Source organism: Haliaeetus albicilla, chromosome 5 (assembly GCF_947461875.1).
Source record: "Haliaeetus albicilla chromosome 5, bHalAlb1.1, whole genome shotgun sequence".
Classification (NCBI taxonomy): Eukaryota; Metazoa; Chordata; class Aves; order Accipitriformes; family Accipitridae; genus Haliaeetus; species Haliaeetus albicilla.
Window position 1 is genome coordinate 7,122,437 of NC_091487.1, and position 15,253 is coordinate 7,137,689.

Here is a 15,253-nt window from a genome sequence, read left to right on the forward strand (position 1 = left end):
TTGTATCTGGTGACATTTGCCAGCCCATGTGGCATGATTTGAAATTGTGGTGCACACCAGTCCTGCTTGGGTAAGGGCTAGAGTGCTTCAAAGGCATGGCACCTCCCTGAAATATAATGGAAACATTGCTTACAAAGGACTTTGTGGATAATTGTTAAGAAACATTTTTAATCACTTCTGATACCCACCACTTCTGGACATGAGCCCTTTGCAGCTATGGCAGTAAGCAACATCACTGATCACAGCATCATGCATTTTCTGGAAATAGTAAAACTAGCCAAACACATGCCTCAAGAAAAAGGAAAAGGCAGCAAGAGGCCACGCTTAGCTCAAGGCAGTCCTGCTCCAGCAGAAGGGAGCAGATAAGAACTGCAAGCTCCAAACTGAGTTTCAGTATGGACTGTCAACTACCAAGCTTCCCACCAGTCATAACAGCTGGTTCCCCACTAGCGAGAACTTTCGTTACTTCGCCCTGTACTTCTTTCCCTGTTTTTCCCCAACCCAAGCCACACAGGATTATGGAGTAAGTCCTGTGCTGTGTGAAATAATTTTGTGGCTGCGTTGTGGATTGTGGTACAATACAGAAAAATCAGTTCCTGTTATTAAAACATTTGACATTATTTCTCCTGGGGAATAACAACAGTCCAAGTGTTTGCCTTTTGCATATGTTTAAACATTCTATTAACATGGAAATGTCCCTGTTTTAATATTTTCTTTTATACACTTTTGGCAGCATCTTTTCATGTGAATGAAACCAAATACAAGCAACATATTATTGCTGAATTCAAGTGATTACTGAAAAGAAGAAAATCTGGGCTGTAGCAAGGGGCGGGGGGGGGGGGATTTACCTTTCCAAAGGTAACATGTTGCAAGTGCTAAAAAGAGCATCATCTTCACATCAAATCAAGCAAGGTACAGGATTCAAGAAACAACGTGCCAAGAGGCAATTTCTCAGCAAGATGTTAGCATCAGAACACAAAGTGATGTGTCTGGAAGCAGAACTGCTGAGCTGCAAACAACCTGGGTGTGAGTCAGAGAATATTAGGACAGTGCCTGTCCACCAGGAATATAGACTTGATTGCATGTGACTTGTGTCAACTCTGGAGACATCAAGAGCAGAACATAAAACCAAGGCAACAGAGATATTTCTAAATGAGCCATTCAGCCTCCAAGGCAACAAATCTGGCAATAACTCAAGTTCCGAGAGAAAAAGTCAACATTCCAGGTTTGTGTTCCATAGTCATATCCTTCATTCATTTTTTTCAGGAAAAAGGTCACAGAAACATCATGTTTTAAATCATTAAAAGACAGAATGATCTCCTTTTAAACTAGCCCATAACTTTGAAACCAGAATCCAATTGCCTGTTCAGGCTCATTAGTGTCTTTGGATCCTAATGACCCACTCAGTCGCAGTAAATGAAAAACTAATCCTTGTTTTATGCCATTGGCCAAAAAGGATTAGCCAACTCTTGCTACCCATGCAATCAGCCTTGCACTGGGGAGATTACTACCATCTAATACTGTAAGTCTACACATTCCAATCTGTTACAATAAGTAGCACTTAAAGCTTATTTCCTTGAAATGCTTAAGCGTATTAATGCTATAGTGTAAGATTGTTTTCTTACGATGCAATGATTCTTCTACCCCTGCCACCAAAGTTTGCATTTACCCACATACATGCAGTGATGCCCCTTTACTTCGAACATTAAGTTTTAATTATGTTCATAGTCTTGAAATGAAAAATGAAATAGAAATTTTTTCTTTGTGTAGGGCCCAAACCTGGCAGGCAAACACGTACAGAATTTCAATGGGGTTCAGTGCAGTAATTTTCTTGAATTGTGGGGAAAGACTGCAACTCAGACTGTAAACAGATGCAACTGAAACCAGGGTTTTAATTAATAGTTTGATGTTTAAAGATCCAGGTGACATTTTTTGCACCCTACTATTAATCTTAACAGGTAGCTAGAAAGAGAGCCACTACTTACATTCAATATTCTCTAATCAACACTGCGGGTTGTAACTCAGTTTTGTACCACTTGTATCACTGCAATTTTCCAACCCAGAATTCTAGTTGCTCTTGCTATATTACACAGAAAGTAAGTAACCAATTATATGAGTCTACAGTGTGATGCTATATACATTATATATATACATTTTTTCCCCCTCAAAGTATTCACACAATGTTATCATTAAAAATTTAAGATGGTAAAGAAAGAATTTTAACAATATTATATGCCTCATTCATACTTGAACACTGAACAGTTTTTCTGATACCAAATTAAGGAACTCTTGTGGTTTTATCACCTTAAGCATTATATAAAACAGCACAATGAAATTTGTCCTGAAGAATGTTATGCTGTGCATATATGCTTTATATTGGTAGACTTAGACTGAAGTTACAGAAAATTAATAAATTGCTTTTAACTGGAAACCTGATTTTTGAGTAGGAATAGTTTGATGAATGTCTAATTTTCTATGAATGGTGGTGTGTGAAGCCATAAAACAGCATTATATTAAAATAAATGCTATATCCCACAACTGCTGGAAGTCATTCCATTAGTCTATACCTCCTAGTTTCTAAGTTAATTTTTTAGCCTCAAACCTGTCCAGCTGTTGCTTATTTGTTAGCCAGATATCCCAGACTGTTTATAAGCATATTTTACATTTATGCATCAGTAAAATTAACAGTAAATAGTAGATGGGGCTCCAGTCAGTATTATATCACCTTACTAATTATAATTAAATTTTTTTACTGGAAGACCACTTTGCACAACAAGGCAAATGTGGAGAAATGCTCTTTGTGTTATTTCTGATCAGAAAAATGACATCTCCACATAGGTATTATTTCTGTCAGAGAAAGAAAACTGAGGCATCAGTAGGTAAGAGTGTAAATTTCATTCTTCACTCTTCAAAAATTTTACTCAACAAAAAAATGATTTATTCAAACATTGTGATATTTCCTACCATTTTGGTGACATAAAGTATTGTCGTGGTTTAACCCCAGCCAGCAACTAAGCTGTACCGTACCAGCTACTAGGAAGACAGTTAACTCTATCCCAGCTGAAACCAGGACAAGTATTTAACCAGAAGTCTCCTAATGCTGGTTGGTACAGCAGCTTTTACAAGGAAATTTCAAGTTAAATAGTTTTCTGTCAAAAACAACATTAAAAACTTAAATGGAACAGTAAAGACATCAGGGCCCTAAATAAACATTTGCCTTCTGGTTAGGATACTCATACAAGATTCAAAGTCAAATCCCTGCTCTGCTTATTTAAGAGAGGTTTTTCATTGTTATTACCTTAGGGCTCAGTTGTGAACCTGAACTCTTTTACTAGGTGCAACACAAGGATAGAACAAAAAGGCAACCCCCACCTCCAAGGATTCACAGTAGAAGTACACAGTATAACCATATTACCACTTTGCAGACAGCTGCACTGCTTTTAAAAGATTACAGCTCCCAGCTGCCATTGCTACCCTGCTGCTGGAGGTTACTGGTCTCTAGTTAAGTTGTAGTCATGTGTGTAATACCTGTTCCTCATCTACTGGAGTAGAGTCAGACAAGTTAGCTTTCCACACTTCCAATAATACAAATTAAACTTGCTGACTCCACACTGAGGACTGAGGAACAAGTGCACAGTCCATTTACTGTATCTGCATGACAGGTACAATAACTGCAAATAACAAGTGGTAATGAACAAATAGCACCTTGCTCTCAAGCAGCCCCTGCTACGTTGACAAGAGGATCTCTGTCTACACTTTCAGACCAGAGATGGATGTAGTCGGGTGTGTATGTAGAGGACAAAACAAATTTACATTGGTCAGTGTAATACATGCTAGTCTCAGCAATCCAGCAACGTGACTGCTATTGATTTTATGGGCATAATAACAAGGAATCATTTTTAGGCAGAATTTGACAGATACTAATGAAAAAAATCTCAGTGCATGTTTATAAGCAGTTCACGCTCTCAGATCTCAGAAAAGTATGCCAAATACGTAGTGGTTGCCTTTTCTGAAGTAGCTTTCTCTTTTATGTTATTAATCAGCCTATCCAATTTGTGTAGCGTAAACATCCAGCAGGACCTAGAACTACGGTTTCTCCCACTTCAGCCAGCAGCCTTGACTACCATACTGTAATGTCAGAGACATGGATGACAGAATTCATCAGAAGACAGGAAAGCAAGCTTCAGTTATGGAATAACTGAGCAAAAAACCCTGTACTTTCTGGCTTTCTAAATTATCTCAGAACACCTGCCAGTAGCGTACACTAAAACACTACCCGAGATAATGTAGACAGGCTCTCAAACTTGCCTCTAGCTTATGTTTTTCTGATTGCGAGGTATGCAGTAGATCAGAAAAGCTGTTTAAAATAGATTAACATGGAAACCCACATTTGGAGAGCATAAAGTCCACCAAATCCATGTGTCTCACTTATTAGCTGGATCTTAGCAGCACTTCACTAAAAATTCCTGAATCCCTCTCCAGTAAAGAAAAATCCAACTTTCACAAATCTCTAGGCACAAGTACTTAAGGAGAAGCTAGGCTGCACAAAAATAATCCCAAGGCATTTATGAGTTTGGCAGAACAGAAGTAGTGGCATAGATAACTGAGGTTTTGGTCATTTAGGGCTTTGCAGGTCAGCAGAGGAAAGGGGACTCTACTCCCCTTTGGACTTTGTTGACATTTTATTGGCAGACTGTGCAGACTATACTGGCAGGATGCTTTTTGTCAACTTGTTCCACTCAGTCCATGTGCCCCTCTGACTAGTTGGTGCATTTGCAATGTCTTCTGTGAAGTTTGCTGAATGATGTGGTCTGCCCTTTATTTGCTTTGATTCCATTTCAGCATTTTGATTGCCTGCTATCAGGCAGGTTTTTTTACTTCATAGTAAATGAGTGAGAAACCCAGTTTCCCTTACGAATTCATAAGGGGGTTCAAAAATTAGTAACCTAGGTTTCACATGTAACAGAAAAAAATAACTCAAAAGTGATCTGGTATTTCCTTCAAAGGCCATAAATGTGAAACTGCTGGTCCTAGAGAAAATGGTTCCAAGGGATTCACAGGGCACAGTGCTGTGGTGGCTCAGAAGAGTCAGCGTTCCTTGCTGACTAACCCTGATATTGTCTTCACAGCCAGCCATTCCATAACAAAAGCCATTTGTGGAGAGCTGGTGGATATACTTGTACTGACCATAGTTAGACTTTGGGAACTGTCTGCTTTTGTATCTTTTCTTGAAAGATACTAGATAAAGAAAAAGGAACTTGCTTTCAGTGTTTCAAGTTAGAAAGACAGAAGTTGAAATGTTAAGTATTATAATTGCAACATATTTCACTTCAGATATTAAGAAATACCTACAAAACTACAAAAAATTAACAGAAATGTTTATTTCAAAGTTTTATAAATATTCTGTGTATAACAGCTAATTTAAGAACATTGTCTTTAACTCAAATTCAGCTTTTACTGCTACAATAAACAGGTACTTCTACTAACACAGGTTATTTAGTTTATATCAGAAGCTGAAAGTACTTATCTAGAAGTTTAGATGCTCTCTCACAGATATTGAATTAACTTGACACACTACTGTAAAATGATATTTCTGCTGCTTATAAGTACCAATTTAGTGAGAGTGTATCATAATATTTTATGAAAACAACATATCTAGAAAATGAATAAGAAAAATAAAAGCTGCATCTCAAAGTATGTGTGCCTGATGAACATACACATGCTCTTGCAGCAATTGCAATAATGTATTCTTACATGAAATGAAAGGAGAAGATGAAATGCTTTGTACTTTAACTTAAGAAACTGAAAACATTTGTCAAGGCTAAGTAGGAAAAGAATTTAAAAGGATGTCAAAGGTATTCAAAAGAATGTAAATGGCTTTGTATTTTGTAAGGAAGAATGAAAACCTTTCACAGAAGGAGAGCGTGATGATCTCTGATCCTGTCCAAATGCAAATGGAAAATTAAAGTCATCTTTTCCATCTTCAAATGCATGAGAAGTCGATTCCGAGGGGAAGGGAAAGGCAAATGCATCCTCACTTTCTGATTTCCCAAATAAGCTTCCTATGTGGAATACATATTATATTAATTATTAGATTAAATCTTACTGAAAGAATACTGCACTCAGCATAATATGCTTCTTTAATAATACTATACTCCCAACATCCTGCTGAATGTCAGCGTACAGTTGTGTGTTTATTTCTGCACTAGAAACGGTACTTCTAGGATGGCATTATTAGAATCTACATAGAATGAAGTGTGAAGTACTTGAATGATTTAGAACAACAAAACACTTCTGCATGATATACTGGGTGAAATGTTTTGAATACTAAGCAACTGAGGAGATCTTTGTAAACTGATACATTTTTGCAGATTCTTTCTTCTCTAGAGAACAATGCAATCAATCTTTGAGATACTGGAGAAACAAAGCTACAGAGAGAAAAACACCTGAAATTTCTATTTAGTAACACAAAATTCACACACTTTTCTCTACAACAGTTACATAAGCATACAACCTTATATTCATCCATTATTATTCAAAAAAGTAGCTTTGCACTCGCAGCACCTCAAAAAAAAAAAAGAGTAGTTCCCTTCAGAGAAGCATGTGATCAAGAGTAAGCTTTCATCTTATTCATATCACAAAAAATTGGCCTTTCATTTCAGTAAAGCCAGGATTTCACATCAGAATGTGTAAACGTGTGTGGCTCACTTACTATGAGTGGCAGATACTGTAAGTCTGATTCTCCTCTCTCTCACTTGTGCTATTTTTACATTGTGTACCTCCAATGGTTTAAACTGATGGAAGTCGGTTTACTATCAAGATTTCTTCAATGAAATGGAAACTTTATTTTCATTTTAGTTGAGGGAGGAAAAAACCCAATGGATGTACTCTTTCCAACACTAAGCCGGTAGCCTTAATTTAAAAAGTAGTATTTACCAAGTACTATAGCTTTTTGCATTAAAAGAACTGTTCCTTTTATCAGTGAAAAAGCTTTGACACTTGAATTTTTCTTCTCCTTTGCAGCTCCTCTCAGTTTGCTTCAAACCCACCTAACACTATCCCTATTTCTTTCTTTCTCATACCTCTTTTTTCATGACGTCTCATACATTTGAAGCCAAACATGCAGGGAAAGATTTAAGCTAGTCAAAACACAAATGAACACAATAAACCACTGAACTATAATATCAAAACTGAACATCCTTTTAGACAACCAAAGCTGCCTTGTGGAGCAGGATCACGAGCTTGTCAATCACACAAGTACAAGTAGAAGACAGCTGGTATACACAAGTATCTCTGAGTTTCAGACTTACCAATATCTTTGTGTGGGGACAGAGGGTTCAAGTTTCCCACAGAGTAACTTTCCTCTGTCTGAAATGTAAACAGCCATTTTATTTAACACTTGAGAAAGACAAAAGATAAGCTCTAATGCTGATATGTAATAATGTCATTTGCTTTTGGTAAGACACTGTTCCAGTGAATGTTAGCAGCCTTCACAAAATCTGCTTTTAAATGTATATATCAGTCCCTAAAGTTGCAACATGAACTCTTTGATGAAATAAGCAAATACCATGAAACCTATGTCTGCAAACACACCCCCCTCCATTCTTCTGGAAAAAACATCAGATTGAGAACAGACCAAAATCTGATCTGGTCTACTGCTGTTTTTTAAATGGAAAAGATTAAAAATTATTTAATTCTGTGACATTTTAGAAAACCTCTAAGCAACAGCATAATTACTGCCTACTGAGTAGGACCTGATGTTGCCAAGAAAGAGTAGCAGAATAACCACTTGTCACTCCTGAGAAGAGTTCTTACGCTAGATTTATAATAGATACTTAAGTCCTTCAAAACTCCCATCTAACTTCAGAGAATCACACATGACTGCTATAGGCTAGTAAATTCTTGGTTTCTGCCACTGAGCAGGCACAAAATTACATGGGTTCTGACAGTACTAGGTGGTGACTTAATACCTACCTCATTCCTAAACAATTCACAAGCTACTCACTGGTGTATTCTCTCCTACACACAGCTGATGCTAGGAGATACCAACAACACATATCTTGCCAAGCACAAAATAAAACAGTGTTTTCCCTCTTCCCTCCTTCAGCTTTTATCTATTAACCTCAAGACTGAGCACACCCACTAAAATAGGAGATACCTGGGTTCAGATCCCTTATTTGCATAATGTGGTTTGAATCTACTTTGCCAGCAGTGATACCTAATCACTGCACTATGCACTGACACACATCTATCCTGAATACCCAATTATCTACCTATTAGCCCAGGAGAGTAAAAATTACTCTAGAGCACTGTAGTTAGGGAACCTGCAAAGGAAAAGGAACACCTGGATTTCACTCCGGGTTCCAATTAGTTGCTTATCTGTCTCCACCATTTAAGTATAGCTAATCCATATTTGCTCTTCAATATTCCTGATAGTCCTTTCTTCCTTTTCTCAGCGTTCTGCATTTTGTGAAAAACAGGGGGTGGGGGGGATGTAAGTACCTGATTCCCCACTTCAGCAAGACAAAACCACACAGGATAGGCATGCGAGTTGTGAATTCTGTTAGGCTACCTAAAGTTTTGCATTGCAACGCTGAACCAGAAGCCTTCTTATGAATCTAGTCACCTGTATATTTGCACAAGATCCAATTTTGCCCATATTGGAAAGATTCATACTTGATCAGAAGTCATCACAGGGGGATCACCAGGAAAGGAGATAAGCATTTTCAAAGGATATCAAATGTAAAATTAAGCAATCTAGTAAAACAATTACTTGCTACAAAGATAACCAGTCTGAAAAACCTCATTCACTGTCAATGCTGTTTTCTTAGCATATTTTGCTTTGTGGAAGTTTAATATTCTCAAGTACTCATTTTTACCTCATCAGATGAATGTTCTGCCCCAAACACAGAAGAATCAAATAAATTAAAGCCAGGTGACTTCTGGGAGAAGTTCATGAGAGAAAAGAAAGCAGGAGATTTTGATGTTCCTTCTTCACAACCTAAATTGTGAGTGCTGTAAAGACAGAAAGGAAGAAACTACATTAATAGTTTTAAAAAGTAGCATAGATGGCTTTTTTGTTCTATTTTTTCTTTTTCTGTTTTGTCACTTTTTTAGATTTCCAAAGCTTCTATCAATAATTGCTCCTTGCAACACAGTACAGGTCACACAACTCTTTAAAGGAAAGTGAGGTGGTGTTCTTACCAATTGCTTACTCTTTTACCAGAAAAACTGTTTAAAGATAGAAATTGGTGTAACAAATATTACTGCAGGAAAAGGGAACTGCTTTAGCAAAGGAGCTACAAAGAACCTGTGTCATATATTTCTAAGCAGAGTTTCCCTCTTTCAAAACAGCTTCAAGTGGAAATGATACTGTAAGAAGAAAATCTAATAAATTACCTAGCATAACTCAGCGAAAAAATTGAATATTTTCAGAAGAGATTTCCAGAGAACTCTTACTATAGTATCTTTCAAAAACAGCAGAAATGCTCTTACAATAAACATCAATACAACTTTGCTCAAAATCAAAATAAAAGCTGATATCATACAAGTCAAATGAAGGTGTTTTAGGGAACTGGGTTTTCTTCCCCTTTGCGTTAGGTGTTCCTACAAACTCAGGTGTTTCAGGTGCTCTTAAAAAATCTTCCGCACTTTCTTCTGCTGTGTCAGGATTATCTTCATTTGACGTAAAATATGTGTGTATGTCCTATTAAAAAGAAATATACAATAATGTTTGTGGCATATAAAATTTCCCCAAATATCATTAGTCCGTTTAGCTATAAATATATTCATTATATGTTTTATGCTTAGTTATTTATATTCTCATGAAAAATGAAAGGATTTTAATTAAATGCTCACAGTGACATATTTACCATACTTAAAACTGTAACCTTAATTTATCTTATTTAAAATGGACTCCTTGTCAATGAAACTATGTGTGACAATTTTCATCTAAAAAATAAAGAAACTCGTGAACTGAAAACACTGATTTTGAATAAAAGAACTATTTCACTCTAAAGTAGTTCTTAGCGTAATGTTTAAAGTCACACTGGAATCCTCTTGATACTCCCTAGTGAAATAAAGGAACACCACCATCAAAATGTATTTCAGTTGACTGAGATAATTCCTCTTCCTCAGAAAATGCTAAATGAGAATGTAGCTCCTGGATTTGGTGGAGCAATTTCCACCAGACTCAATATTGTTTTAAAGACATTCTTCTCCACCAGTTGCCTGCAGGCATCAGCCTGTAGTGAGCCAACCAGAAGATAAGAAGTATCTTAAACTCGATCTTGTGTACTGGTTTTGGCTGAGAGTCCATAGCTTATATGGTGCTATATTTTGGATTTGTGATGAAAACAGCGTTGATAACACAGGGATGTTTTGGTTATTGCTGAACAGTGCTCACACGGTGTCAAGGCCTTTTCTGCTTCTCATGCTGCCCTCCCTGCCAGTGCGTAGGTTAGAGGTGCACAAGAAATTGGGAGGGGACACAGCAGGGACAGCTGATCTCAACTGACCAAAGGGGTATTCCACACCATATGATGTCACGCTCAGCAATAAAAGGTGCGGGGAAGAAGGAGGAAGGGAGGGATGTTTGGAGTTATGGAATCTACCTTCCCAAGTAACCCTTACATGGGATGAAGCCCTACATTCCTGGAAATGGCTAAACAACTGCCTGTAGATGAGATATAGTGAATGAATTCCTTATTTTGTTTTGCTAGTGTGCACAGCTTTTGCTATGCCTATTAAACTGTCTTTATCTCAACCCACAAGTTTTTGCACTTTTACCCTTCTGATTCTCTTCCCCATCCCACTGTGGGGGGAAGTGAGCAAGTGGCTGTGTGGTGCTCAGCTGCTGGCCAGTGTTAAACCACATCTTCATATCACTTGTATATGCAAGCTGTACACACAACTGGCTTGAATATTGTGGCACGGTGAGCTTGATCTCACATTCAGGCACAGCTAGTAAAAGCAGTACCAATGGAGCCATACAAATGCTGTAGCCAGCACAGAGCCTATTTACTATAGTTCTGTGGGAGAAACAAGTTTCAAATGGAAACATTTTTTTTAAAACATTTCATCAGCTCACACTGAAGAAAATTATATGCACCAATTTATACAAAAACTACCATGTACATAGGATAGTCATCCTAAATAGCCTACTGCTAAGGTAGCATAAAAACCCACAGAACACTAACATGATCAAGAGCAATGATCACTATATTAGTAATCAGAAGGCATTGATTGGCTTCTCACCTGTTGGGTGCCTTATAATGAGTCACTTTGCCAATTTCTGGGACTTACCTCTTGCCAATAGATTAAAATATGTCAAGATACTTTGACTATTCTAAATAAAATAATTACTTATTACATATGAAATGCTTTGCTTACTTGAGGTATATACAAAGAATCCTTTGGCTCATCTTCTGCTTTATCACCACATTTGGCCTCTTGGTTTGCTATACAAAAAGACAGCACTGCTTTTATTATAACAGCATTTTAAATGGATAAATAAAAATTACATTGTGGGAAAGAATCCTTGAGAAAGGTTCACTAACTTGGCATTGCTATTGGTAAGGAAGTGTTCTGACTGTAGTTTTCATAATAACCCACTTTGTGGCTATGTCCATGATAGTTACCTCTCATTCTGCTGCTTACTCCCTACCGTTAAAGCAGTGCTCAGGCTGCTTCATATGGTTTGGTATGTTCTTTAAACCTAGCTATTGTTCCCCGAGGTGCTATGTTTGTCTAATCCAGCTATTGCCCTCTGAGAGTGCCAATACCAGTCAATAGAAACCACGTGGAAACAATATAAAAAGCACATCCATATGACACTAATGAAGTGTATCTTAAGGAACTGGGCAAAAGCCAGGATGAGAAATGAGAAGAATGTTATCAGACTTCATGCTCTAAGCTTCAGACTGGGCAGCCTTTCAGGCACTGTGGGTTAAGATCCTGTGTTTCAGGACACGATTAGGATCCTATTTATAAAAAAAATAGACTATAATTTTTTACATGCATCTAAATTGGCAGTATAATTAGAAAAAAAATATTTAAATTGAAACTCAGTGCCTTGTACTTTCAAAAACTATAGGTGTATTTGTAACTACCCTGTTTTGTTTCTGTAAGCATTCTGTATGTATTTCTCAAGTTAATTTTCATCTTTAATAATCTTAATCTGATGCTTCAAGATTCCTAAATTACTGAGTTTATTATATCCTTTTCTCTGCATTTTCTAGTGCCTTCGGGGCAGATTTTCAGACTGGATTTCTTTTTACCCAAGTAATTTGAGACCAGAGCATGGATTTACAAGAGATGCTGGAAGATTCCTTTCATTAGCAATGGTCAATGCAGAATGAATCCCACATTACAGAGCAGTTAAATCAATTAAATTAGGACACTGCCTGTCTGCTATACTCAAAGTTTGAACTAAATAATCAAGGTGGAAAAGGAATACAAATGGTGGCCCACTTAATACCAGAATGAAAATTTAGCCCCTAGAATTTTCCCTATTATAATTATGTGATCCAGCATACAGTAACAGCACAACCTATCAAAAAAAATGACAGCAGTACTGTACCTATTACTGCATTTTCACTCTCAAACTGTTGATTGGAAGTCATCTGCTTTGGAGGAATTACCAGTCTAAAAGACAAAAATTACTGTTTGTCAAAATATGGATTATTTCCATAAACCTCAATCTCAAGAATGAAAACTACTTCATATTAAAGAAAACTTACCTGAACTGCATTTGGTTTTGTAAGCTTGCCATTGATGGAACTTGGGCAATTTGTGGGTTATTAGTCCCTGCAGTGTCAATAACCATCTAAAACATAGCAAAAAATTCAAATGAGGCAGCATATGAAATTGTCATTTCAACAATATCACTCTGATTTCTCCTTAGACTGTGGTAATCCCTTCTTTTAACCACTCTTTAGGGGTCAGGTGACAAAAACTTTTTTGCCTATCTTTGCTTTACCTACATTTTAACAGCATGATACCCAAAACCACTTCTATCATTTTTTATAAAGTCTCATTCACAGCACTGACAACTAGATGTGAATAATTAACTTTTCTGTTGCACAAATAACATAACATAATTTACAAACTTTATCCAGGTTTTCTACTACTGCAGCCAGATTGCTCCTGCCTGACAACACAGAAAGGGCTGGAGCCAGGCCTGTCTCCACCACCAAAGCCAAAGTGAGTATGCACATCAGTAAGTGTCTCCTCTGTGGATTGAAAAACTGCAGAGAACATGGAAATACTCCTGCCTCACAGGTTTTCATCAGATCAGAAGCCCTAACTCTTATATGTAGCATGTATTTATGTCTTAAGGGCAGAATGGCCCTAGGAATCTATGCCTCAGCATCAGATAACACATTATTTCACAGGGAGCTGCTAGTTCTAGTTTGGTTTTAATTTGCAAAAAGTATCAAATTTAATTCAATTCGGGGTGGGGGACAAAAGGGCTAGTTATGCAGCTCTGTCTGCCACTCAACTCCTGTAGTTTATAGCACGCCTTTTCTGAAGCACAGCAACCTTCTTTCTTCCAATCTTTTTATTTTACCTCAGACTCCATCTTCTTTTCCTTGTTGCCATCACCCTTTCTTAAAGTTCCCTTAACCTTGACTCACTGCTTCCCACTATTCTCTAAGTGCAATCCTAGGTCCCAGGTTCTCATCTTCATCTCTGGATTACCCTGACAACAGCCCTTCCATCATCCTCATCATGTCCAACTCCCTCAGCCAGTCGCAAATCAGAATTGCTTGAAATTTCTCCTGGTCTTGTTCCACTCAGTCTAGCCATTGCCCTTCAAGTTGCCTTATCTTATGAAGGCTTCTTCTTCTACCACAGGCTCCACTCTAAACCATTTAGTGATTCACTCACTTCATCCTTCAGTTCCCTTGAAATTCTTAAGAAAATCACAACTGGTTCTGTTAATTTTTTACTTGATGATTTTTGTTGTTCATTAAAATTTGGTTTTAAATAGACCCAGTGAGATGTCCCTTATAAAGAAAGGTTTTGGTATAGAAACTTCCCCGAGCTTCTGCACAGCAAACACAGTTGCAAACAACCTATTTTATCTCCTATGGCCTTACCTTATCTGAGTACTCCTTTTATACTTTAACAATCTACTGGTCCTATGAACGTTCTTGCACTTAATGAGATTTTATTACTGGTTTTCTTAACTGTGCAAGTTGTTCCTCCAACTTGTTTCTGGATTGGTTTATTGTGTTTTTATATTTAAGATATTAGGCTGCAATACACTCCACCTTTTCAAAAAAACTGCCATAGGATCTATTTGTTTATGGGTGAGAGATGGAAAATGTAGTTGTGGACTCCTCAAATGTACAAAGCAATACTTCTCGTGGTTTTATTCCTCTCAGCCCAGATTTTTGATTCTAGTTAAGCCTCAGAACTGAGCTGTTAACAGTAGGCAGTCCTCTATAGCACCCTGCACATTTAGTCTTTTATGAAACCCTTCATTATGGAGTAGATGGCTGACAATTAATAAGTAATAGGAGATTATGTTCATCCTTTGGAATTAAAAAAAAATTGCTACATACAGCCAAGTGAATCTACAAAGATTATTCTAAATTTAAAAAACTATTATACAAAATTAATTGGATAGATGGTCCACCTCAAGTTTGGCATTAGAATGCTTACTATAACTACTCCCAGTTGCACTTTGTAAGAACATACATATTTTCAGTTGAATTAGAAATGGCACCAAAGAAAGATTTTTATTATGATTACCAAGTAATAGCAGATTACCAAGATTAGCGTACTGGTTGCAGTGTTAACAAGTTTTATGTAAAATATAAGAGCACTAGGTATATTTGAAGTGTTTTAAATTTAAACAACCACATAAACCAGATTACATAATCTCATGTTTTTACCAGTGGGAGAGCTGCATACCTGTGATGAATTTTCTGCAAGGCTGGAGGAACTGCTAGTGGCCACTTTAAGTTCCACAGGCTTTTCTCTTTCTTCTCTCCCTAAATTACGAATATTACTTAATACTGTTAATAGGATTAAGTATCCAAAGCATGGCATTGTTAAACTGAACTTGCAAGCAAAGCTTACAGGTTTTCCTGTTAATAGAGAGCTAAAAGAAAATTATCACAAAATATGAAAGTATCAATCCATTTACTGCAAATACTTGGTTAATATTTACTGTATTTATGCAAACAGTGCTAAAGGTATGTTTCAGATTTTTTTTGATACTATGCATGAGGTATACCTGTCA

General features: G+C 37.0%; 1 protein-coding gene across 1 annotated transcript in view; it reads right to left on the minus strand.

The window, feature by feature from the left end:
- Positions 1-5,553: 5,553 nt before the first annotated feature.
- Positions 5,554-15,253, minus strand: part of C5H14orf39 (chromosome 5 C14orf39 homolog) — a 29,211-nt gene continuing 19,511 nt past the window's right edge. Inside the window, exons 9-16 of the mRNA XM_069782984.1 lie at positions 14,923-15,002; positions 12,741-12,826; positions 12,581-12,645; positions 11,392-11,459; positions 9,549-9,706; positions 8,880-9,015; positions 7,311-7,368; positions 5,554-6,062 (exon numbers count right to left, since the gene is read on the minus strand). Coding sequence (XP_069639085.1) covers positions 5,860-6,062; positions 7,311-7,368; positions 8,880-9,015; positions 9,549-9,706; positions 11,392-11,459; positions 12,581-12,645; positions 12,741-12,826; positions 14,923-15,002 — 854 coding nt within the window. The 3' untranslated portion in view covers positions 5,554-5,859. The remainder of the gene's footprint in view (positions 6,063-7,310; positions 7,369-8,879; positions 9,016-9,548; positions 9,707-11,391; positions 11,460-12,580; positions 12,646-12,740; positions 12,827-14,922; positions 15,003-15,253) is intronic.